General features: G+C 37.5%; 1 protein-coding gene across 1 annotated transcript in view; it reads right to left on the minus strand.

Annotated features, from left to right (window-relative positions):
• Nucleotides 1-237: 237 nt before the first annotated feature.
• The window catches only part of NSUN3 (NOP2/Sun RNA methyltransferase 3), a 69,525-nt gene continuing 42,499 nt past the window's right edge, over nucleotides 238-27,263 (minus strand). The window contains exon 6 of the mRNA XM_056135457.1: nucleotides 238-510. Within this exon, the coding sequence (XP_055991432.1) occupies nucleotides 240-510 (271 nt within the window). The 3' untranslated portion in view covers nucleotides 238-239. The remainder of the gene's footprint in view (nucleotides 511-27,263) is intronic.

A 27,263-nucleotide genomic window follows, 5' to 3' on the forward strand; every position in this document is an offset into this window, starting at 1 on the left:
AGAGTGATAGTACAGCAGGCAGGGCACTTGCTAGCATGTGGAAAAACCTGGATTGATCCCTGGTACCCCCCAGTTCGACAGGAGTGATGCCTGAGTGAAAAGTCTGGCATAAGCCCCAAGCGCCACTTTGCTAGGTGTGGGCCAAAACAAACAAACAAACAAACAACAAATAGTAATATGAGAGAGCTTAGACATTTAATAATACATTCTCATGGTTTACAAAAACACACATCACCATTTCACGAAGTCCATGATTTTTTCAACTTGGCTACATACATTGGGCCCCAAGCTTTGCCCTTTTCTGGAATCACTAAGAGTTCATATTCCTGGCCAGTGGGAGCAAACGAGAAGTCTTGGGAGCAAGTCGTTGCCATGTCCTTTATGTCCACAGGCATTATGTTACTGAAGGTGTTTAAAATTTCACTGACCACATCCTGATTTTCTGCCTTGGAAAGTGTGCAGGTTGAGTACACAAGTGACCCTCCAGGACGTAATACCTTGATTGCAGACCTGCAATAATCAGGCAAATGTAAAAGATAGGTCAGTACAATAAAACAAAACTGTTGAAAGCTAACCTGCCAATTCTATTCCAATTACTCTTTACTCTGATTTTGAATGTCTTCTAGCCTTACAACTACTATCTATGATATTTCCCAGATGACTGGGAGCACAGTAATCAAATCAATATGGGAAAGAGAGGATGTTGATTACTTCCTTATTTTATTCTTTCACAGAAAAAAGGGAGTAAGAACAAGGAATAATGGGTTGGTCTTTGAATACACTGAGTGAAATTTAAGGTTAGATCTGAACTTAAGGAAAGGAGTTGGGACCAGTAAAAATTGAAGTCATGGAAAAAAAGTAGACTAAGCAAAGATACCCAGAGAATGCCTATATTTAAAGGAAGACAGGTCACGGTCACGGTCTCGGTCCTCCCATTGTTCATCAATTTGCTCAAGCGGGCCCAGTAACGTCTCCATCGTGAGATTTGTTGTTACTGTGTTTGGCATATTGAATATGTCACAGGTAGCTTGCCAGGCTTTGCCGTGCAGGCGAGATACTCTCAAGAGCTTGCCGGGCTCTTCGAGGAGTGGAGGAATCGAACCCGGCTCAGCCAGGCTGGCTGCGTGCAAGGCAAACGCCCTACCGCTATGTTATAAAGGAAGACAGGTTCGGAAAACAAAATCATTAATTCATTAATATATGCAAACTTTGTTCATCGTTGCAGTTAGAAAAATAGCTAAGATAAGGAAACAACTCAAAAATCCAACTGCAGATGAATGGATCAAGAATTTGCAGTATATATACAAAAAGGAATACTATGCAGCTCTAAGAAAGAACAAAACTATGCAGTTTGCAGCAACATGGACGGAACTAAAGAATATCTATCATGCTGACTGAAGTCAGAAGGAAAGAAATCAATACAGAATAATCTCCTTAGTCCATGAAACTTAAAGATACAGATAAAGGTATAAACAAAGGTCCAAAGGCGTTATAATGGAAGAGCTGATCCACACAAGTGAGTTGGTGGGAAGAGGTCTTGGGTTCCTTGGGAGAAGGAGCTGGGTATTCTGGTGATGGGTGTGGTCATGGAATAATGTACATGAAAAATCATCACCTCTCATTATTAGAAAGCATTACAAATCAGAGACTCTCAATTAAAAAAATAAAGGAAAGCTTAAAAAGGAAATTAATAGATGAAAGAGAAGTTTCATTGAAAAGATGGTAAGGAATATTTTTTGAAGGTAGCTTACAATACCACTGAAGTTATTGTTTTTATAGTTTCAGAGTACTACTCCAATTCTTCCACCATTATACCAAGGCCTACCCCCATCATAGACCCCCTGCACTCAATTCCAAGTTTTGTTTTTGAAAAGACTTGAACATATGTGTAAAACTAGATATCAAAGATCAATCAGAGAAAATCAGACATCAAATAATGAGTTAGCTCCAGGAAAGAGGTAACTTTCTGGACCTTCACTGGAAACAACATGACGGCATGAACATGAAAAAGGACTTTCTGCAGACAGATGCAAATATGTGTCACACTGTCTAAACAATAAAGTGAAGGCGAGTTCAGACTATCTACTAAGGAGAAACTAGAAAATGACCAGAGAAATATAAGATAATAAAATACCGGAGAAATTATGAATCAGGAATTTTTCTTAAGAAATTGTGTTCCAGATCCAGGGATATATATAGCTTAGTGATAGAGTACTCAGCTTGCATGGGTGAGGTCCTGGATTTGATCCCACAGAAAGGGAAGGAAGGAAGGGGAAGGAAGGAAGGAAGGAAGGAAGGAAGGAAGGAAGGAAGGAAGGCAGGCAGGCAGGCAGGCAGGCAGGCAGGCAGGAAGGAAGGAAGGAAGGAAGGAAGGAAGGAAGGAAGGAAGGAGAGGAGGGAGAGAAGGAGAGGAGGGAGGGAAGGAAGGAGGGTTTTGTTTGACAGTAGTGTCAGTAGGCTATATCAAACCGTGTAGATGTGTATGTAGTAGACTTACTACTATACTAGGTGTGTATTATACTATCATTTAGGCTTGTATAATTACACTCTATGAGTTCACCTAACTACAGTTATCAATAGTGACACATATCTCAGAATATATATTTGTCATTGATCTAGGAAAGAATGCATGTAAAGATAGGATCTTGCTCAAATGTCTACCTAACACCATGTAAAAAAGTAATATCAAAATGGATTAAGGACCTTAACATCAGACCGGAATCCATAAGGTACACTGAAGACAAGGTTGGCAAAACCCTCCATAACATTGAAGCTAACGGTATCTTCAAAGATAACACGCCACTGGCCAAGCAAGTGAAAACAGAGATAGACAAATGGTACTATCTTAAACTAAGAAGCTTCTGCACCTCAAAAGAAACAGTGACCAAAATACAAAGACACCCTACAGAATGGCAAAGGATATTTGCCCAATACCCATCTGATAAGGGGTTCATATCAAGAATATACAAAGCACTGGTTGAACTCCACAAGAAGGAAACATCCAACTCCATCAAAAAATGGGGTGACGAAATGAAAATAAACTTTCTCAAAGAAGAAATACAAATGGCAAAAAGTCACATGAGAAAATGCTCTATATCACTAATCAGCAGGGAGAGGTTAGATCAAAACAACAATGAGATATCATCTCACACCACAGAGACTGGTCAACATCCAAAAGAACAAAAGCAACCAGTGTTGGCATGGATATGGTAAGAAAGGGACTCTCCTTTACTGCTGGTGGGAATGCCAACTGATTCAACCCTTTTGGAAAGCAGTATGGACGATTCTTGGGGAATTGGAAACTGAGCTCCCATTTGACCCAGCAATACCACTCCTGGGAATGTATCCCGAAGAAGCAAAAAGGTACAGTTGAAATGACATCTGCACTTCTATGTTCATTGTGCATTGTTCACAATAGCCAAAATTTGGGGGGGAAAAAAACCCGAGTGCCTGAGAACAGATGACTGATTAAAGAAACTTTGGTACATCTACACAATGGTATATCATGCAGTGGTTGGAAAAGATGAAATCATGAAATTTACATACAAGTGGTTCTATATGGGAAATATCATGCTAAGTGAAATGAGCCAGAAAGAGAGGGACAGACATAGAAAGACTGCACTCATCTGGAGGATATAAAGTAACAGAACGGGAATCAAACCCCCAAGAATAGTTACATAAGTACCAGGAGGTTTGCTCCATGCCTTGAAAGCCGGCAGCACATGCTGGGGGAAAAGGCAGCTCAGATAGAGAAGGGAACACCAAGTGGAGGGTGTTTGGAGGACTCGCTCGGGATGCGAGGTGCATGCTGAAAGTTGACTATAGACAGAACACAATGGCCACTCAATACCTCTATTGCAAACTACAAGACCCTGAAGGAAAGAGTGAGCAAAAGGGAATGCCCTGCCACAGAGGCAGGACGGGGTGGGGGATGGGGTGGGGGGTGGGAAGGCTACTGGGATCATTGATGGTAAAGAATAGGCCCTGGTGGAGGGATGGGTACTCGATCATTGTATAACTGAAACCCAAGCACGAAAGTTTGTAAGTCTACAACTGTACCTCATGGTGTTTTACTAATAAAAAAAAATCTTGAAAAAAGTAAACAGAATTAAAATTAAACAAAGCCACTGAAGTGTGCAGTTATTTATTATAATTGGTTTTCTCTTAAAATGAAGAAGCTTAGATGCAGATTACCAAATGAAAGACGAAGTGAAGAGATTTTTTTTCTTTTCTTTTTGGGCCACACCCAGCAATGCTCAGGGATTCTTCCTGGCTCTGCACTCAGGAATCACTCCTGGCAGTGCTCAGGGAACCATATGGGATGCCAGGGATCAAACCCGGGTCGGCCTCATACAATGCAAACGCCCTCCCCACTGTACTATCACTCCAGCCCTAAAGAAATATTTTAGACTTTTAACTTTCCAAAACTGATAAAATAACGTTTGAGTAATTCATTCTGATGAACTTTGCAAATGAATATAAAGTATATAGGCACATATAGGCAAACACACAGAAAATACATAACAGATGTAAAAGTAAATGTGTTTGCATGTGTGTTTTTATTTCACCATGCAATCTTCCAATGCCTACTGTGTGTCCTATTATTCGACTCAAATGACACTGTCCTCTAAAGTTCAGCATCAAATTACACAAATTAAGGGCTCATTCCTATAAGACCACCAACTAATTCATGTCAAATTCCAAGCCCAGGCATTCAGTACCTCTAATGAAAGGTTCTGTATCAGGGGCACCCACAAACCCCTGATAACACTCATTACCTCAGAAGATTGACATAGATCTAAGAAAAGCTTATTTGCTAGATCAAATATTATTTAATGATAGGTTCCATAAAGAAAATTCAACCAAATTAACAAATAAGGAGTAACTGAATGACAGGTAGATTATATATTTAACTACAATGACACTTCTGAAGTGACATTTGAACAAACATCTGAGGAGGTAAGAAGTTGTACCGTACAGATATTTGAGGGAAGAACATTTCACACAAAAGAAACAATCAATACAAGGAAGCATGTTCTAGGAAAGAGAACAGTGTAGCAGAAATAGGGTGAACAAGGGGGTAGCGGGATGAGATGAGAACAGGCAGTTAAAAGATGTGTAATGGGTTTTATATGATACTGTAAAACCTTCAACCTTACAATGGAAAAAGGACATCTGCACTTAGATGCAACATTATTGAATTTTAGAACTTTGAGAACAAAGGGAAGATGCTAAACGCCTCTAAAGAAAGAAATGGTTCACCTAAAAGTGTCCAGGAATCATACTGTCTTCAATGGATCAGTGTACTACTGCAAATCCTAGGGGAGAAAAGCAATTTATAGTGGACTCTATTTCCAGCCAGCTGTCAGATAAACACACAAGAAAGATATAGAAATTTTCAAGTAGCCGATGAGTCATAAATTTTACTCCTAGCAAAATGAGGAAGTACATTAAGAGGAGAAATATAATACAGAAAACAATGAATTACACATAGGAGAAGAGTGGAGGGAATGAAGTCCCAGAATGATCACTGCACAGGAGACCTACAGAGTAACTATTGAAATGAAGAAAAAAAATCTACAAGAAGAAGTGAGAAGGATGCTTCATGCGGAAGTAGACTATAGACTAAACATGATTGTCACCCACTTTTGCAAACCACAACACCCAAAAAGAGAGAGAGAGAACAAAAGGGAATGCCCTGCCACAGAGGCACGGTGGGATGGTGGGGATGGGGGGGTGGGAGGGATACTGGGATGCGTGGTGGTGGGAAATGGGCACTGGTGGAGGGATGGGTGTTTGATCATTGTATAATTGAAACCCAAGCACAAAAATGTGTAAATCTGCAACTGTACTTCATGATATCTCACTATTAAAAATAAATAAATAAATAAAAATAATAATAATAAAAGAAGTAAGAAGGAATAAGTGAAATGATTTAAAAATGAGAAAACTTGTAAGATCTGACATGTGCAAGGCAAGAAGAAAAGGATGGTGAGGAAGGGAAGAGATAGAAGAAAGAGATTTCCTCTTATGATCAATCTTCTTTCAGTAGCACTCTAATCTAAAATGAACCCATAAAGAAGAAATTCTAACATGTAGGTCCATTCTGCATAATTGTGACTTATAAGAATTAAACAATGTATATCGATTATTGTATTGTGATGACACAGAGCAATCTTAGCAATTTCTCAGAACAATATGAAATTCAGAAAAAAAGCTGTCAATCTTGACAACAAAACACCATTCAAGAAAAAAAAAAGAATAGAAAGCAGCAGACTCAAAAAAAATCCTCCGTGCAGAATTCCACCAAAACTTAATATATAACTACAGTTTAGTGTCTCCAAATATTAAAAAGAAAAAGTAGAATAGTAAACCAATCAGTATTTCCCAATAGTGAGGTAATATTCAGAATACCACCAAGCTTTCCCCTAAGGGAAAAAATATGCTTGAAACTGTCTTTTTCTGCGATTAGCCTTATCCTACCTACTTCTTTCTTACTATAAATTTGTCCATTTTGTATAGCCTCTTTGTAGACCCTTTCTACTTCCTTCATGGGGTAAGGCCTGCTTTATTAAGCATTCAAAAAGACAATGAGATCTCTACCAGCAGAGTAATAAAATACAGTCAGTAGAAAGGCAGAATAAATGGAAGGCATAGTGAGGGCACAACTATTCTTATCTTACAAAAAAAGAAATATGAAATACTACCTTGGTGGTTTCCTTAAAAAGACCTGCATCCTAGTTCATACATGGATGAACCTATACTTACAGTGAAAGAGGCAAGGGTTTATTCTAAATGCTTGATTTAAATGCTTTTCCATAAGCGCACTATTCCTCTACTTAAGTGTCCCACTCAAATGACCTAAACATTCCCAAGACCTCACCTCCTAATATCACCAACATCTTTGGAATTAGAGTTTGCAGATGGGACTATAGATCCTTCAATGCCGGCTTTTGGAGGTATACAAACATTAAAACTATACCACTTCTTAGAATCTCTGAAAGCTTTGCCAGCAACCATTCTTTTGTAATTCTGATTTCAAAAGGATCCATAATAGTATAATAAATTTGTATAATTTTAAGACAATGCATTTATGGCAATTTAAAACAGCAGCAAAAAGAAATACATAGCCGGTGATATCTTTTACTATATTCACAGAGCATACTGGCTAAGGCATCAGCAAATTTTTCTAAGGTTTGAATTTACTACACTCATTTTAAATAATTTTCTATTAACTATAGCTATAAAAACACAATTTTCAAAAAATTCAGATGCAAATCAAAACAAGTGAGATGCCTCAAACCAAAGAGAATAGCATATACCAGCAAGACTGAAAACAACCACTTTTGATGGGGATATGAGGAAAATAAAATCCTCTTTAAAAGTTGGTAGGAATGTTTCCTGTTTCAGCCTCTATAGAAAATAGCATGAGTACTTTTAAAAAAAAAAAGAAGAAAAAAACTTCTATACGACCCTGTGATCCAAAATCTTGGCATCATTTATCTCCAAAACACAAAAAACATTAATTTGAAAATATATACATACACCCAGATTCATGACAATATTTAGTACAATAACTAAGATATCAAAATATGCCCAATGACATACTCTTAGATTAAAAATGTGTACTATACACACATCATGGAATGCTATGCATAAATAAGAAAAGAACACTTGCAATTTTCTGCAATTCAGATAAAACTGGAGTGTATCATGTTAAGTGAAATAAGTTAGAGGCAAAAGAACAAATACCAGAGAATTTCACACACCTTTGGCATATAGAGGAAATAAACAGACACTACCAAATGAGGACAAATCCTAGAAGTCCTAAACTAAGATTACTAAGTGGGAACGGGGGGTGGGAGGCATAGGGCTGAGGAGGAAAAGACTGACACAAGGAGATCGGTGGAGAATCTTGAGTGCTTTGGTGGGAGTGAAAATGAAATAACTTCTTCAAAAACCATGAAAACACTACACTACTAGGTAACACCGTATTACCTAAACTGTGATTTGAAAAATGGCAAGGATTATTTGCCACAGGACTTATACTGAGCCTAGCTTCACAATTATCAAAGCCAATAACAATTGTGTAAGTATGATTCTCATTATAGTTGCATAAAAGTACATAGAAATTTTATCACTGACGACTAATATGTTCCTGGCTAACTACAAATTTAAATTAACCTCTCTATTATCAGTATGGGCTGATTCTTTTTTGGTCTCATTCTGGCATTCATAATATAGCTTTCTAAAATATATGATTTAAATGCTCACATTAATTTCTAATAGAAAACTGTGTAACAATACAAAGGCATATTAGCAAGTTGGGGCAAAATGGTAGTAGTTCTATCAAACAGATATTTCTGTTTTGCTACTACTAACTGTTTCAGTATCATATTTGTCTCTTTGCAGTAATTGTGATTTCAAAAGTATGTTTTTGGTATTCAAAGAGCAAGAAAAATAGGATCTCTTTTTTTTTTTAATTTTTATTAGTGAAGCACCATGAGGTACAGTTGTAGACTTACAAATTTTTGTGCTTGGGTTTCTATTATACAATGATCAAATACCCATCCCTCCACCAGTGCCCATTTTCCATCACCATGGATACCAGTATCCCTCCCACCCCCATCCCCCCCATCCCACCCTGCCTCAGTGGCAAGGTATTCCCTTTTGTTCTCTCTCTCCTTTTGGGTGTTGTGGTTTGCAAAAGAGGCATTGAGTGGCAATCATGTTTGGTCTATAGTCTACTTTCAACATGCATCTCCCATTCTGGGAGGATCCTCCAAACACCCTTTAAAATAGGATATCTTAAGAAAAAAAAAATATCTTCCAGAGTTCATATAGCCTAAATGCATTATACTAAGAACTAACCTATGTTACTATGTCACTGAATGTATTTTTTTCTCATGAACTAAACTAATTTATATTGAGGTCCACCACTGAGGAGAAAGTACAAAGCTATTCTTGTTATCAGCATTTACCAATACTCAAAGTAGGTTTTTCAAGTTTTGAGTTCATATATGGCAAAAGGTACTCAATTTATGTTTGAACATTTGCAAATCAGTAATCAGATTGGCTCAATGACTGAAGCCAAAAATATTTTATTGTTACTCTAATGAAAATTAAAAAACAAATTTAGCATGTAGTTTATAATATTCTCAATAAAGATTATCAATCACCTAAAACATCAGTATTTAAATATATACTACTTAGCCCATTTCAATAGAATTAGCACACATGTTTCAATAACAATTCACAAATATTTTGTAAAAGAACCAATAACAATAACTATTGTCAGAGGAAAATTGAAGCCACATCCAGAGGTGCTCAGGGTTTACCTCTGGCACAGTGCTCAAGGATCTCTTCTAGCAATCCCTTAGGGGACCATATGCGGTGCTGGGGATTGAACCAGGGTCAGTTACATGCAAGGCAATGTCCTTACCCCCTGTACTATCTATGTAACCCAATCATTATTTTAAATTTCACTCATCATGAACAGAAGTTGATATATATATATATATAAATATATATTTTAAATACATATATAGCACTGTAGTACTGTCCTCCCATTGTTCATCCATTTGCTGGAGCGGGCATCAGTAACGTCTCCATTGTGAGACTTGTTGTTGTTGTGTTTTGCATATTGAATACGTCACAGGTAGTTTGCCAGGCTCTGTCGTGCAGGTGGGATACTCTCAATAGCTTGCCGGGCTCTCTGAGAGGGGTGGAAGAATCAAACCCGGGTCAGCCACGTGCAAGGCAAATGCTGTGCTATTGCTCCAGCCCAAACACATATATATTTAAAACAATTAAACAGGTTGTACTACTTAAAGAATATTCTAATCAGAATGAAGTAAAATATTTAATAGGTATTACTTAATAATCTTACTAAAACTTACTTAACAAGTCCACCAATAAATTTAAATTTCTCAAAGATAAAATATTTTAGAGTTAGAAATACTTAAATACCAATTAAACTTGACAGTGTGGTAATGACCAGAGAAAAATATAACTCAGGATTAGGAAGAAAAACAGAATATATTGGATAAAAAATCTTGTGGAAGACAAAATAATTGTGTAATTATTTAATTAATATAAATTAAATATAAATATAAATGCTAATATAAATTTTGGTACAATGCAGTTAGTCTTTTTCTTTTTTCCCCTTTAAGAAGAAGGAAAACTAAACAATGTCTACTTGAAAAACAAATTTCCTCTACTAAACTTTTCCAAACAGATTATGGAAACTTTATTTCTCAAAAATTTTAAATTTTACAGAAAAGAATATGAATAAACTTCTACTTGTGCTAAAATACTAAATTGCAAGAAAAGAAACTGTAATGCATATGCTGCCCAAGCCCATGTTCGGCTTACACCATGTGGCTGAGCACATGCGGCACTCAAGCACATGTGACACCCACATCTCCCCTCTTGAGATGTGTACTTTCATGTTTTCACGTCTAATGCTGGGATGTGTCTAGGGGCTCTCTCTGCCCTTGGAGAAGCCCGCATTCTCTCTTGAGCGTCTCTCTCTCTCCCTCTCTCCCTCTCCCTCTCTCTCTCTCTCTCTCTCTCTCTCTCTCTCTCTCCCCCTCCCTCCCTCCCTCTCCCTCTCCCTCCACCTCCACACCTTCAAAAACCCTCCAAATAATGCTGGGATGTGTCTAGGGACTCTCTCTCTCTACCCTTAGAGAAGCCTACATTCTCTCTTAAGTGTATTTCTCTCTCTCTCCTCTCCCTCTCTTCTCTCACTTTCTCTCTTTCCTCTCTCTCCTCTCCCCCCCTCCCTCTCCCTCTCCTTCCACGTCCACCTTCAAAAACTCTCGAAATAAAAACTGTTTTAGAGAAAGAAAGAAAGAGAGAGAGAGAGAGAGAGAGAAAGAAAGAAAGAAAGAAAGAAAGAAAGAAAGAAAGAAAGAAAGAAAGAAAGAAAGAAAGAAAGACAGGAAGGAAACTGCAACTAACCAGGTTATATAAAGTCTAGTATTATTTACCTGTAAGTCATAACTGATGCTACAGAGATGGTCAGAAGAGCTTTCTAAAAACACAGGCAGAAGAGAGAAAAAAAGATGTTGTAACTATAGAAAATGAAGCAAAATATTATTTTGTTCAGATTAAGTAGTTTGATATAATACTTAAAACTTAAATGGAAACTAGTAGCCATTTATCTTAGGTTTTATATATTATTCAATATACAAAGTACAACTATAATGTAGAGCTGAGGAAAGTACTTTGAAAGGAAGCAGGATTGCCACTTAACACAACCCATCTGTCATTTCTCTGAATACGTATATTCCCCTCAGAAGTCAGCCTGAGTGCTGATGAGGCTTAACCCTACATGAAAAATGAAATATGATTCTATCTCACATCATGGCTATAGGAAATAAAGTTGGTCTTGATTAACAGGTAGCATAAAATAGAGTGGGAAGTGCTTTACCCCAAGTACTCCTAACTAAAAGTGAAGGACGGTTATTTAGCCATAGGACATATGCCAGACTCCCTTGCTTTATGATAGAGGTTGGCCATATAAATTTCTCCAAATCTTTGGTTGCCCTTAAATGTATTATGGAATAGGTTGCAATGCATTTTGGTCTTAACCCACAGAGTCAATAAAGCAGCTAAAAATAAAACAAAACAAAATGTATTCTTTAACAAGGTAAACTATTACATAAAGTATAATGTCAACTTAAAGTTTCCTGGCATATAAAAATAAAAGTCTTTATAAATGTATGGCAGCACAAGAGTGTATCTGAATGATACTTCAAGTCTACTTTTTCTTAAATTCCACTGTGAAATCAAAAGTAGCTCAGCAATCTATTGGGTTTTTTCCTTCTTAAGTTTGTGGCAGAATTGTTTGGCTTCAAAATATGATGTAAGGCTATTTTCAGTCAAGACAGCTCATGTGGTGTAACAATTTACAAATGTTTTGCTGAAAACATACTAATGTTTGAAAATAAGGTGCTTCCCAATCCTACTAGGGAAAGTGTTTGAAGTAATCTACCAAATATATACTGTGCCACCTTTTTGAAATCCAAAATACATTAGAATTCTGAAATGGTCTCAAATGTTTGAAATAAAATCTTGTACTCATCTTTAGATTCTAATGAGTTATACTATGAGCTATATAAAATATACGTCTAAGTGATATATTAGTTACAGAGCTACCTGTGAGAGTTCAATTACTTTTAAGAAGCAAATAATTTAAAAACTCATCAGATAGACAACTATGCTGTCTCTATGAGAAATTCATATGTGCATTTTCATTCTAATATTAAGTAAGAAAGACAACTTTACTGCATTGTGTTCCTTTAATACACCAAAGGCTCCTTGCTTTAGTCTCTCAAAAATTGATTTTTAGATTCGTAACTGTATTTAAAAAAAACACACAAAACACTGTACAATCAATAATTAAGTCATTTTTTCCAATGTGTACAGTACTTTTCATTGAATTTTTCTCATCCTTGATATATCTGCTTAGAGAAACAGAAAAATTAAGCCTCCAGAACCACCATTCAATACACTGACTTAAAAACCAGGCAAGAAACACATGAGGGAGACTACCTTCGCACTTCTGGATGACTCAAGTAAAACAGAAATCATTTTCTGAGTTTATTACCTTGAGAAAATACACTTGTTTAATGGAAGAATGAGTTTAATACCCTTAGAAAAAAAACTTTATCAAAAAATTAAAGTGTTTAGGGCCATATTGATGGACAGTAGATAAGGGGATTAGATCTAGACTCCCTCCTCGAGTAAGCCCTAAACTCCATTAGGTGTGGCATTATAAAAAGGAAAAAAAAGAAAAATATTACAATTTCTCATAATACTTGACAGCTATAAAAGTTACAAAGGAAAGGTACTTTGAACATAATCAAATTTAAGGCATAATGCTGGAAGATCTGCTGTTCCTGTGGCAAATCTGACTCTCCAGAGAAAATAATTTTTATAATTTTTATAAGAATCTATTAAAACAAGTATATGTTTACATATATTTAATTTTTCTGTTCTAGTTTTTCTGTCCTTGATTAGAAAGTTGGCATTTAGTTGGGGGTCAGTGTTAATCAGATCTCTAACTTTATTTTCTGCATTTAAAAAAAACAAACCCAACTTGTAAAAGAAAGCATCAGTACAGCAAGAGTGCCATCTTTTGACCAAAGGATAAAATGAATTTTCCCCCCTTTTATTAACTGCTCATGGCTTATCAGAGGACAAACTTTTTTTTTATTTTAAAGTTACAATCACTGTCTGTCCAACAATTTCTGATGCAAATGTAATCATGTAAAACAACTTACTCTCGAAAAATTAAAATTACAGTTAACTACCATTGTGATTAATGTATTAACTCCTTATCTTTCTTCAACTGAACTACTGAGGCAACAGTTTATGTTCCTTTGTATGTGAATATAGGTAAAGTGATAAGTGAAATAGACTTAAAAATCCTTTCTTGTCACAATATTAGCATCTGGTTCCCTTCATGTTAGAAATATTACATTGTATATTTTTTAATATCATGCAAGATTATAGTATTTTAAATGAACATAGGCATTAATCTTAAAATTATTGTTATTATTCATATTAAATTAATAGTTAAGATAGTATTCTATATAAGAATAATTTAAAACAATTAATTGCATTCACATAAAAAATAAAAATACTTATGTAATTACTAATGTTAGAAATGTGTGAAAACTATCAGTAGTATTTGCATCTCACTGAACAAATAAACTGAAAATATAAAACATATCTAGAGGACATTGGTCACCAGCACAAATTTCCCTGTAAAAACATTTTCACTCTTTCTTTAAAAGATTATTAAATCAATGGGAATATAACGTTGGTCCAGGAATCAAATGAGATGCTGACTTCTGTTAAATTTTACATAGAACTGATCAGTATTATTAATAATAATGTTTTATGTTTATCTGGTGTTCAATTTAAAAAGAATCGTACACAAACAGACTTACAAATACTGTGGGATGTAGAAGGAAAATTGTCTGACCCTATTTACCAAATGCAATGACCTGACCAAAGTTACAGAGTTAATTAATGTAACACAAAAGTGTCACTCTCATTTAACAGTATGAAAAGGACTGCAAGGTTTACCACCATTATATACCCTGAAGCAAAGTAAAAATGGTAAGTATAGAATTTAGGGCAATGAGACATAGGATACCACATACATATATTTTATCCTTTCAGCTTCCCATGTACTCAGTAAATGTAAAGAAATGCTATATATTTTAAGGTACTTTCAAAACTAAGAATTATTAATCTCTGACATGAAAATCATGGCTACCTACTGCTACTAGAATCAAGGCTAAGAATCAAATCTGAGTACTGTGACTACATACTTGCAAATGGCTACTAAAACATAAAATACATAAATCAGCACCTGCTAAAATGCTCTTGTACAGGGCTGGAGATAGTACAGTAGGTAAGGTGCTTGCCTTGTGTCACTGACCTGAATTCAATTTCCAGCAACATATATGGGTCTACAAACACAGACAGGAATGATTCTTGAGCACAGAGCCTACCGCCGTCCCCCACCCACCCCCCCACACACACACACAATAAAATAAAATGCCATTGCACAGGATTTGTAATGAAGTAAATGAAAGCATATGCCTCATGTTCAGACTATGCCTGAACTGCTTCATCACAGATTAACCATGGATACGATTGCTGAGAAGAACTTTAACATATTACACCCAACAGAAACTCAAACTTCTAAAACAATCTGACTCTAATTTAGAGCTATTTGGGAATTCCACATAATCTGGTAATTACCTAAAATTTGCTTCCATAACTAGGTAACTAACTATATGTTCTTTTCAGAAACTTCTTGACAAATTTATCACAAAACCAGCCTATCTTAAAAGGATTCTTTTCATACTTCATTTTACTATACTGTTTGATTCTGTGTTTCATCATCAATTTAGGAAACTTTTTTCCACTTCACTTCCTGGTACTCTCTATTCATCTCCTCCTTCTTTGAAGTTCCCTTTCAGCTTACTACCTTTCTTCTTCCTATCCCTTAAATATACATTTCTTAGAACTTTATGCTTGATTTCTCTTTTTTTCCCTAAATTTAGATGTTTTATATATTACCTCATTCAATCTTTAAATTCTGGGAAATGAATCATTATACTAAGTTTATAAATGAGAAAACCCAGGAAATAGTGTTAAGCGATGTGTCCAATGTGACTAAGTATCCAAATCAGGATTCATATTAAGGCAGTAAAGTTCCACAGCTCATGCCCTTCACCCATGATCCTAGACACATTTTTTTTTTCATTCCCACTCTAGATACAATCACCAAATTCTATAATTCTTCAGTAAAAATATGCTGCAAGTTTGACTACTAGTTTCTGTTCAATTCCTACTTACACATTAAGACCTCATCTACTTCTTGATTATTGAAGTATTTCAAATGGTCTTTCTTGATAAAGAAATATCTTATGAATTTCTTTGTCCTCTAGAGTAACTATTATCACAGACAAGGCTAAAAGAAAATTCCAAACTGTCTTTTACTAAAGGAAGTCATATAACTAAATTTTACCCAATATCTTTGTATATGTGAAAAGAATATGATGTAAAACATTATTCCTTCCTACTTGTTACTACAAAAATTTAATATAAAAAGCTAGAATCAGCAGCGTGGATCATGAGGTAGAAAACAGAGGGACTTTTGATGCCTAATGGCTGTAGAGATTAATAAACACTATTATTTTTATATTTTATTTTTATTTTTTGCATCACACCTGGCAATGCACAGGGTTACTCCTGGCTCTGCACTCAGGAATTACCCCCCAGCAGTGCTCAGGGGACCATATGGGATGCTGGGAATCAAACCCAGGTTGGCCATGTGCAAGGCAAACACCCTACGCACTCTGCTACTGCTCCAGCCCCAACACTATTATTATTTTATTCTTTCTCTCTTTCTCTCACACACACAGAGATAGAGAAGAAAAACTATTTCAAAAAAAATACTAAAAACATATACTAATTTTTCATCAAATAGTAGGATACTATAACAGAATCTAAAATATAGCACTGGCTTAGTAAGAAAGCAACGGTGGGTAAAGTCAAACAAATACTGCAGGTTAGAAAGTCTGTATAGACCCAGCCTCCACATTTCCTGTGCTCAGGTGCATCCTTCTGTGTGCTCCCTGTCCCGTCCAGCCCCATGCTCCCATCAACTGCCACCTGGACAACTCCCTGAGCACACTCGCAGAGTTCTGCAGTTCACCCACTCAGCCCCCGCCTCTCCTCTGCACAGGCCCTTGGACCCAGGTCTGTGGACTAGCATCAGGACTAGCTGGGGGCATGGCCTCCACTGTAGGGGTGTGGCTTCTTCAAAGTGGGCATGGCCTTCACTTAGCCGGAGTTATATTTCCCGCTCCCAATCCTCTTGACTCACATTCCAACTTTTATCACCTAATACTTTGGAAAAAGTCCTGGCTGTCTCAAACACAATATGACAATAACCCACCAGCCTACTCCGACTCCAACAAAAGACCAGTACGCAAGAAGGGGTACAAGCCTGATATAAAAGAGCACCTCCTCCAACACTTTACTAGATGCCTATCATAAGCCACAGATTAATGTCTGAGAGGAAGGACAAATTCTAGAAGGGGAGACCGACCTTATTCAGAATCCTTTCCCTCAATAAGAGGGAACAGTGCTAGTGAACTTGAAGGTTTTACCTCTACACAACTACAACAGCATGAGGGAACAGCGCAAAGAAGAGGACAAAGAAGAGTCCCGAACCCTCAACAGGGGTTACCCACAAATATGATCTCTCCAATAAAGAATTCTGAGATGAAATGCTGAAGATGTTCAAAGAATCAATGGAGCAGAAATCCAGAAAATTAAAGGAAGAAATGAAAGAAATAGTCAAATGGATAGTCGAGAAAATACAGGAAGAAATGAGAGCAGAAATAAGAAAGCTACAAAACAAAGTGTCACAAATAAAGGATTCAGTAGATGAAATTAAAAACTCAGTGGGTGCCCTCAGCAGCAGAATGACTACAGCTGAAGACAGGATCAGTGAGCTTGAAGATGAGCCACAGAAATCATACAGGCAAAAACAAACAATGGGGAAAGACCTCAAAATAGCTCAAAGGTGAATCAGAGAACTAAGGGATGATGCCAAGAGGAGCAACATTAGAATCATCAAAGTACCAGAAGAACAGGGAGTCAACCCCAATGAAAAAGCCACAGTGAAAGAAATCATTGCTAGAAAGTTCCCAGAGTTGAAGAATGCAGACATCCAGATCCAAGGAGCCAGAAGACTAAAAGAGACCCTAATAAAAACACTCCAGAGCATATCATAGTCAGAATGATGGATGCCGTGGATGGAGACACAATACTGCAAGCAGCAAGTTCAAAGAAGGAGGTCGTACACAAAGGAGCACCCCTTCGATGCTCCTCCAGGCCTGAAGACAATGGTGGGATATGGTGAAAGGGCTCAATAAGGTGAACGCCTCACCAAGAGTACTTTGTCCGGCTAGACTCTCGCTCAAGCTCGATGAAATGATACACCATTTCGTGGATGAACAACAGCTCAGGAACTTCATGGACTCAAAACTAAACCTAGGAGAAGGACTAAAAGGGCTCCTGTAATTCAAGAAGGAAAACACCCATAAGCACAACAAAACCCTTACAGAAAGATGGCACAAAACCCCATGACAATGATCCCTCTCAATGTCAATGGTCTAAATGCACCAATCAAGAGACACAGAGTGGAAAAATGGATGCAGAAACTGAAACCAACATTCTGCTGCTCACAAGAAACTCAACTGAACAGTCAGAGCAAACACTGACTTTCTACAGTTAAAGGTTGGAGAACAGTCCTGCAGGCAAACCACTCACTCAGGAAGGCTGAGGTGGCCATGCTGATATCCGACAATATGGATTTCAGTATGAGGAAGACTGGAGGGGACAGAAAAGGCCTTTTTCTACTTAGCAAGGGCGTGTACAGAAGGACAAAATCACACTCTTAGATATATGTGCGCCTAGTGAGGGACTGGCTAAATGCTTGGAACAATAGCTAACAAATTTTAAAGAGGACATTGCAGGCAATACAGTAGAGATCAGAGACTTCAACATTGCCTTAACACCTCTGAATAGATCAACAAGAACAGAGCTCAGCCAAAAAACACTGGCTTTGTGGGAGGAAGGAGAAAAGAGAGGGCTAACAGACCTATACAGGGCTTTGCACCCCAAAAAGAAAGAACACTCATTCTTTTCCAGTGCACACGGGACATTGTCTAAAGTAGACCATGTGCTGGGTCAAAGAACATACCTCAGTGGAGTCAGGAGGATTGAAGTTGTATCAACTACCTCTTCAGATAGTTGATGTGCTGAGGATAGAAGCAGATCACACGCGCACACGGAAAACCAGATTGAACACCTGGAAGTTAAGCAACTCAATGTTGAACAATGAGTGGGTCAGGAGGGAAGTCAAAGAAGAAATCAAAGAATGCCTGGAAACAGGTGAAAATGAAGACACGAACTACCAGAACCTATGAGACACAGCTAAAGCCGAGGTACGAGGAAAATTTATAGCTCTGCAAGTAATCCTCAGGAGGGAAGAAAGGGCCTATACAGATGGCTTCACTTCACAGCTCAAGATTTTAGAAAAAGATCAACAAAAGGAACCCAAGCCTGGCCAAAGGAGGGAGATAATAAAACTTGGAGCGGAAGTTAACAACATGGAAACCCAAAAAACAATCTGAGAGGTCAATGAAACCAAGAGCTGGTTCTTTGGAAAAGTGAACAAGATTGATAAACCACTGGCAGGAATCACAAGGAAAGAAAGAGAGAAAACCCTGGTAGACCAAGTCTGAAATGAAAAAGGGGACATCACAACAGAAACCAATGAAATTCAAAAGATCATCAGAGACTGTTTTGAGAGTCTGTATGCCAAGAAACAAGAGAACCTAGAAGAAATGGATAAATTCCTAGATTCCTACAATCTCCCAAGACTGAGCCAAGCAGACTTGGAATACCTGATTCAAATCAAGGAAATCAAAACTGTAATCAAGGAAATCAAAACTGTAATCAAAAGTCTTCCTAAAGACAAAAGCCCAGGTCCAGGTGGATTCACTAGAAAATTCTTCCAAACATTTAAGGAAGACCTGTTGCCAGTTCTCCTCAAGCTTTTCCAGGAATTTGAAAAAACAGGTACTCTCCCAGATGGTTTCTATGAGGCACATATCTCCCTAATACCAAAAGTAAACAAAGACACCACCAACAAAGAAAATTACAGGCCAATATCTCTGATGAACACGGGTGCAAAGATCCTCAACAAAATACTAGCAAATAGAACCCAACGACTCATCAAAAAGAGAATGCACCATGACCAAGTGGGATTCATCCCAGGGATGCAAGGATGGTTTAACATTCGGATATCAATCAACATAATCTATCATATCAACAAAAGAAAAGATAAAAACCATATGATCATATCAATAGATGCAGAGAAAGCATTTTACGGGATCCAACACCCGTTTATGATGAGAACTCTCACCAAAATGGGCTTAAAAAGAACTTTCCTCAAGATAGTCAAGGCCATCTACGACAAGCCTATGGCAAGCAATGGGGAAAGACTAAGGACCTTCCTTCTAAGATCAAGGACAGGACAGGGATGCACACTCTTGCCATTTATGTTCAGTGTAGTGCTGGAAGTACTTGCAATAGGAGGCAGGCAAGAAAAAGATATTGGGGGCATCCAGATAGAAAAGGAAGAAGTAGAGCTCTCACTATTCACAGATGACATGATACTATATCTGGAGAATCCTAGGGCTTCTACCAAGAAACTCCTAGAAACATTAGACTTGTACAGTAAGGTTGTAGGCTATAAAATCAATACCCAAAAATCCATGGCCTTCCTATATGCAAATAATGAGACAGGAAAGAGACATGAAAAAAGCAATCCCGTTCATAATCATGCTCCAGATAATCAAGTACCTCGGAATCAGCATAACTAAGGAGGTAAAGGGCCTCTACAAAGAAAACTTCAAAACGCTACTCCATGAAATAGAAGAGTACATGAGGAGGTGGAAACATATCCCCTGCTAATGGATAGGAAGAATTAACATTGTCAAAATGGCAGTGCTCCCCAAGGCACTATACAGATTCAATTTGATCCCTATAAGGATACCCATGAAATTCTTCAAAGGAATGGATCAAGCACTCCTAAAATTCATTTGGAACAACAAACACTCACTAATAGCTAAAGCAATTCTTGGAAAAAAAGATGATAGGAGGTATCACCCTCCCTAACCTCAAACTCTACTACAAAGCATAACAGCTGAAACAGCATAGTACTGGAATGGAGGCAGAGCTGCAGAACAATGGAACAGGGTGGAATGTCCCTGGACACAACCCCAAATGTATGAACATCTAATCTTTGATAAGGGAGCAAGAAATCTGAATTGGAGCAAGGAAAGCATCTTTAACAAATGGTGCTGTCATAACTGGACAACCACATGCAAAAGAATGGGCTTAGACCTCGACTTAACACCATGCACAAAAGTCAGATCAAAATGAATTAAAGACCTCAACATCAGACCGGAATCCATAAGGTACATTAAAGACAAGGTTGGTGAAACCCTCCACGATATTGAGGCTAACGGTATCTTCAAAGATGACACTCCACTGACCAACCAAGTGGAAACAGAGATAAACAAATGGGACTATATTAAACTAAGAAGCTTCTGCACCGCAAAAGAAACAGTGGCCAAAATACAAAGACACCCTACAGAATGGCAAAGGATATTCACCCAATACCCATCTGATAAGGGGTTGATATCAAGAATATACAAAGCACTGGTTGAACTCCACAAGAAGAAAACATCCAATACTATCAAAAATTGGGGTGATGAAATGAACAGAAACTTATCTCAAAGAAGAAATCCGAATGGTTAAAAGACACATGAGAAAATGCTCTACATCACTAATCACCAAGATGATGCAGATCAAAACAACAATGAGATATCATCTCACACCACAGAGACTGGCCCACATCCCAAAGAACAAAAGCAATTGGTTTTTGGCACGCATGTGGTGAGAAAGGGACCCTCCTTCACTGCTGGTGGGAATGCCGACTGGTTCGGTCCTTTTGGAGGGCAGTATGGACAATTGGAATTGGAAATTAAGCTCCTATTTGGCCCAGCAATGCCACTCCTGGGAATGTATTCTGGAGTTGCAGAGAAGTATGGTAGAAATGACATCTGCACTTGTATGTTCATGCTGCACTGTTCACATTAGCCAAAATCTGGAGGGAACCTGAGTAACCAAGAACAGATGGCTGTTTGGAGAGGCTTTGGTACATCTACACAATGGAATACTGTACAGCAGTTGGAAGGGATGAAGTCATGAAGTTTGCAGACAGGTGGTTCTACATGGAGAGTGTCATGCTAAATGAAGTAAGTCACAAAGAGAGGGACAGGCATGGAAAGACTGCACTCATCTGGGGAATGTGGAGTGGCAGAATGGGAGAAGGACACCCAGAAATGGTTGAGATAAGTACCAGGAGGTCTGCTCCATGGCTTGAAAGCCGGCAGCACATCCTGGGGGAAAACACAGTTCAGATGGAGAAGGGAACACCAAGTGGAGGGTGTTTGGAGGACTCGCTCGGGATGCAAGACGCGTGCCGGGTGTGGACTGTAGGTGGCTGCTCGATGCCTCTATTGGGGACCACGGCACCTGAGGGAAGGAGAGAGTAAATGCCCTGCCATAGAGGTGGGGTGAGGAGGGGTGGGGGGGGGTGGGAGGGCTGCTGGGTTCATTGGTGGTGGAGAGTGGGTGCTTGATCATTGTGTGACTGAAACCCGAACACGAGGGTTTGTAGGTCTACAACTGTACCTCGTGGTGTTTCACTAATAAACAAAAAAAATTTTAAAAAAAAAAGAAAGTCTGTATAATTATTACTTTTATGTATCCATTGGCTGGCCATAGTTCCCAAATATATCTAGATATTTCTATGAGGGTGCTTTTGAATAAAGTTGAATAAAGTTGGGATTTAAGATTTAAGTTGAACAGCTACTTAGAATAGAATGCCCTCCAAAATATGTGTGGTTCTCATCCAATCATTTGAAAATATGAATAAAACAAGAAACTAACCTCATTCAAGCAGGAAGGACTTTTGCCAGCAGATAGTCTTTGGAGTTAAACAACAGATTCAACTCTCTTTTTGGTCTCCAGGTTAAAGGGCCAACTCACAGATTTTGAAGTTGCCAGCCTCCACAAATGCCTGAGCCAGTTGTAAAATAAATCTCTGCCAGTACTTCTACCCCCACCTTTCCATCTCGAAACATTCATATATGCACACATATGCACACACACACACACACACACACACACACACACAGATCCTCTTCCTCTCTGGAAACACTATTTTTCTATGAGCAAATTACCCTATTTTGCAATGAGCAAAGTGATTTTAAGAAAATCATTGTGTATGGTATCTTAGAAAATGAACTACATGGTAGCAAAACTTACAGTGACTAAAGGAAAATCTGAAACTGTGAGTGCATATTAATGAAAAAAGCATCAGGAAAGATCTTAGGAATCTGGAAGCAGAAATTGAAAGAATAAGTCACAATAAGGAAGACTCCTTGCCTTAGAGATAATTATCTAAATCACTAAGAATTTAATAATTTGGGCTTCGATGAATGAGAAAGACTACAGAAACTGTGTTCCTAAGTAAAGAAAGGTTTAAAATAAACTCCAAAGAGGCAGCTCTTACAGAACTAATAGTCTCAAACCTTGTCCAAACACCTCTTAGTAGATCCCAATGGGAGAAAACACAAAAGCAGATGTTGTTTCTATGCCTCATCCACCAAAGCAACTTCATACATATAAAAAGAAATAAATTTTTAAAAAACTAAATAAAAGTTTTAAGATGCAAATAAGTACATGCTGTTTACAATTTTGTGAATTTAGAAAATATAGGCAATCTATAATTTTTAAAAAGCTCGAATCATAAAAATGGTTACCTTTGTAAGTGGAGTGAATAGACTGTGTGGCGGACAGAGATAAGGATTGTGAATGTTTATATAATTGTCAAAATTCCTTGAAATGTATGTGTAAAAGTGTACCCACGTTACTAGGGATTTATGGCTCAGTTTGTAGGTAGGTTAAAAAGCAGTTCCTGCAACACACCATCTTCTTTCAGATCTCTGAATCCCTGACAAGGATGAAGTTGGCATAGCAACTGTACCAGCTTTTCCACGAACTACCACCATCATCAATGTTGGATCCTTATAGGTGAGAGGCTATGACAGAGAACTGTACCAGCTCTTCTGCAGACCACCCCCATCATCAATGTTGGATGCTCTATCATTGGGAAGAAGTTATGATAAAGAACTGAAGATTTCTGCAGACTATCCATATTATCAAGGCTGGATGGTTATGATAGAAGACTATAGTTTCTCTTTGTCTATAACAGAAAAGTACAAAAAAAGGTCATGGTTCTCCTTTGTCCTTCTGAGTTCTCAGGTGCTGTGTCTTCTGCTAAATGTGCTAGTTACTAGCCACACTAATTTTAAGTCCCATGCAAGAAGTAGAAGCACAATTATATATATAACTTGTAAAAAATTATAGCTTCTTAAATTGTAACAATTGAATTTGCATAATTTTTTGAAAATTTGTCTTGAAATAAATTTCCTTGTGATTATCAGTAAATGTTTGCTTTATGTACCTATTTTATAGACCTATATACCCAGGATCATGCAAAAGAGTTTGGAGGCAAAACAGGGTCATGAGTGAAAAGTGCTTAGGAAGTCCTGAGCATATAGACTGCCTACCCAGTTCCCATAACTGCATAGAATCTATTTTCTATAAGAAATCTCATATCACTCTCAAGGATTCTTGATAAAACTTTGAATGTGATAAAAATCTCTACTTATAGAATAAAACAGACAATAAGGTATAATTACCTAACCAAAGAAATAGAATTTATTCCTGTTAATTTTTATAAATGCTTGGAAAATTTTGATACCTGCATAACTATTTTTTAGTTCCCTTCTGACAATGTGAACTTTTGTGTTTAATTCAAAAGAACCATCTCAATCACCAGACGTTACTGGTGACTGCCACCTCGAGCAGGCACCAGTAACATCTCCTTCGTCCGAGCCCTGAGATTTTAAAAAGTGCCATATTCAAGGCTCTTTCAGGGTTAAGAGAATGAGACCCATCATTGTTACTGGTATTTGGCATATTGGGTACACCAAAGGGAGTTTGCCAGACTCTGCCATGTGGGCAGGTTACATTCGGTAGACTGCCAGGTTGTCCAAAAGTAAGAATGAGATAATAAGATGTCACGCGACTGCAAATGCGGCCTGGCACTTCCAGGAGCTGGGTTTTGTAGTCTCTGGGTCTTGGCCGTTGATGAGATTACACGGCACCAGGGGGCCAGTTGGTGGATGTGACCCCGCCTACTGGAAGATGGAGGATCTGGGTGGAGGATGCTCAGCCCCAATCTGAGCATGCTTGGAGATCTCAGCCCCGGGACCCGCATGCCTTTGTTCTTCTGCCGGTACCTTCATCTCAATAAACTCGGAAATCTACAGTACTTCTCCATGGAATGGTCTCTCCCTTCTTTTTATCTCAACCAATAAATTTTCACCGATTTAAAAACAGAATTTATATACACTTAGTTCTTTCATACCTAGTACAAATCAAGAGTATGTTCTCAAGGTTTATATATTAAAAACTGAATGACTTCAACCTTAAAAGATAGGAGGAGAATTTTTAGTGTATTAAAAAATAAATATATGTCATTGTAGATAACATTAAAATTTCCAAATAATGATAGTTTAAGCAACCTAAAAGATATTGAACAGGTTAAAGCAATAGAGTTATTAAGCAGTAGAGGACATGCTTATAAAAATAACAAACCTTCTCCAACAAGCTATTTACAAAATAAAAGACATTATTTTTCTCTTTTCATAATTGGTATCATAGATAAGCTTCCAGAGAAATTTAAATCCTGTGAACTATTCAGTATGAATACTTAGCAACTTTGGTCCTGTACCTAATTAAATGGTACAATTTGATATTATTTAGTAAGTAAAAGACTCTGTGTAAGAACCAAGACCACTATTTTTAAATTGAGATATATGGTATCAAAGGTGTCATTATCTTTCAAGGAAAGTTACTTAGGGGGGAAGGACAGAGCGATGGAACTGTGGGTAGTCCATTTGCCTTGCTTTCGGATGTCCTGGTTAAGATCCCCAGCATGCCATATGGTCCACCAAGCACTACCAGGTGTAATTCCTGAGTGCAGAGCCAGGAATAATCCCTGAGTACCACAAAGTGGCCCAAAAACAAAACAAAACAAAAAAAAAAAAAAAGGAAAGTTATTTGGGGGTAGGAGGGGGGATAGTCACTCTAATAAGAGGAATAAAATAACAGTCTTTTAAAAAAAGGTATTAACTTAGCTTGATGCTGCCACTGTCACTGTCCTCCCATTGTTCATTGATTTCTCGAGCGGGCCCAGTAACGTCTCCATTGTGAGACTTGTTGTTACGGTGTTTGGCATAACGAACACATCACCAGTAGCTTGCCAGGTTTTGCTGTGTGGGCGAGATACTCTCGGTAGCTTGCCGGGCTCTCCGAGAGGGGCGGAGGAATCGAACCTGAGCCGACCAGGTCGGAGCTGCGTGCAAGGCAAACGTCCTATCTGCTGTGCTATCGCTCCAGCTTTGATGCGTTAATAAAAATAACCAATTACTATAACAGTGAAATTCATCTTTAATCAGTGGTTATGAGCATCAAAAAGCTTTAATCTTTAAACTATTCTTTGTTTCCATCAACCCCTAAATGCTTAATCCCACTACATTTTCCTATATTTTCTTCTTTAAGCAACTCAGGTAATTGTTTCATTTACTTTTTTATACCATTTCATTTTTTTTCTTTCACATTACATTTTTGGCTTCTAACATTTCTTTCCAGTGTTTCTATTTTTGTTCCTTTTCAGTAGTTCCCATTTCTTTCATTTTTTCCACTGTTTGTCATCAGTTAACTCTGTTTGTTTTAGTTTACTATTTCTGCTAGCAAACAGCATTCTGGGCAAGAAAGCAATTTTTTTTTTAAAAACATCCCCATCTCTATTAGGACCAAAGAAAACATTAAGGTGAAAAGTTGAAGCTCATGTACAATTGATCATATAAATGCAGATTGAAAATTAAGTTTCAGGTACTATAAGTATCTAAAACAGATATTTCTAGTTACTCAGCATGATCATCAGTTTCAAATGCATTATTTTACAAGCCTTGAGGGTATTTCACTGTGCTCACAGTAAGTAATGAAGTTCTAGGTATCAAACTGTTTATTATCAAAGAAGTTCTATAAATTCAAGATAAAGAAACATGACCAAGTTGGCTATTTTCAGTAATATCATAGCCAGCAGCTATTCTTTTGTCAGCCTAATATACAAAACAACACTGATAGTTATCTTCCCTGAACAGGCAGTAGGTTTCTCCCATGAAGAAGAGATATTTTTTATACTGTACGGGTAAGAGATCAATGATGACACTAATCCCCCTTAAATAGATCATGGAAACTTTTAAAATATTTATTAAAGGATTTTACTTGGCGATCTCAAGGTAAGTGTATCTTCACAACTGTTAAAAAAAAATGGGTAGGGGGTAAGGACTTAAGAATTAAAAACTCCCAGCTAAGACTGAACATAAGGAATCCAGTTTTGTGCCACTTAAGTTACTGAACAGTATCAACAGAACACATTAAGTTTGCCTAACTTCAAGATGGCAATCTTTATATTAAATTTAATGTCCCCACTCATCAAAAAAATGAAGAAGTTTAGAATAAAACCATAAACATTGATTTAATTTTGGCCTTTGGCCAATGTGCATACAAATAGATTGCTTATCAGATTTATGACAGCTTAAAACAAAACAAGAGAAACAAATAAAAATTGTTCAAATTAAATCCTACAGTTTTAACCTGATGGGGCTTAGGCTTCTAGCTGCTTCTGGTTCAGCATACAAGATTCTATTCAAATTTGTCAAAGAAATAAATAAAACACTCCTGAAATTCATATGGAACAATAAACCCCCACGAATAGCTAAAGCAATCCTTGGGAAAAAGAAAATGGGTGGCATCACCCTCCCCACCTTCAAACTGTACTACAAAGCAGTAGTAATTAAGACAACATGGTACTGGGCTAGAAACAGACCTGTAGGCCAATGAAACAGAGTTGAATATTCTGTCAGAGACCCCCAAATGTATGA

Source organism: Sorex fumeus, unplaced genomic scaffold, assembly GCF_029834395.1.
Source record: "Sorex fumeus unplaced genomic scaffold, SorFum_2.1 ptg000115l, whole genome shotgun sequence".
Classification (NCBI taxonomy): Eukaryota; Metazoa; Chordata; class Mammalia; order Eulipotyphla; family Soricidae; genus Sorex; species Sorex fumeus.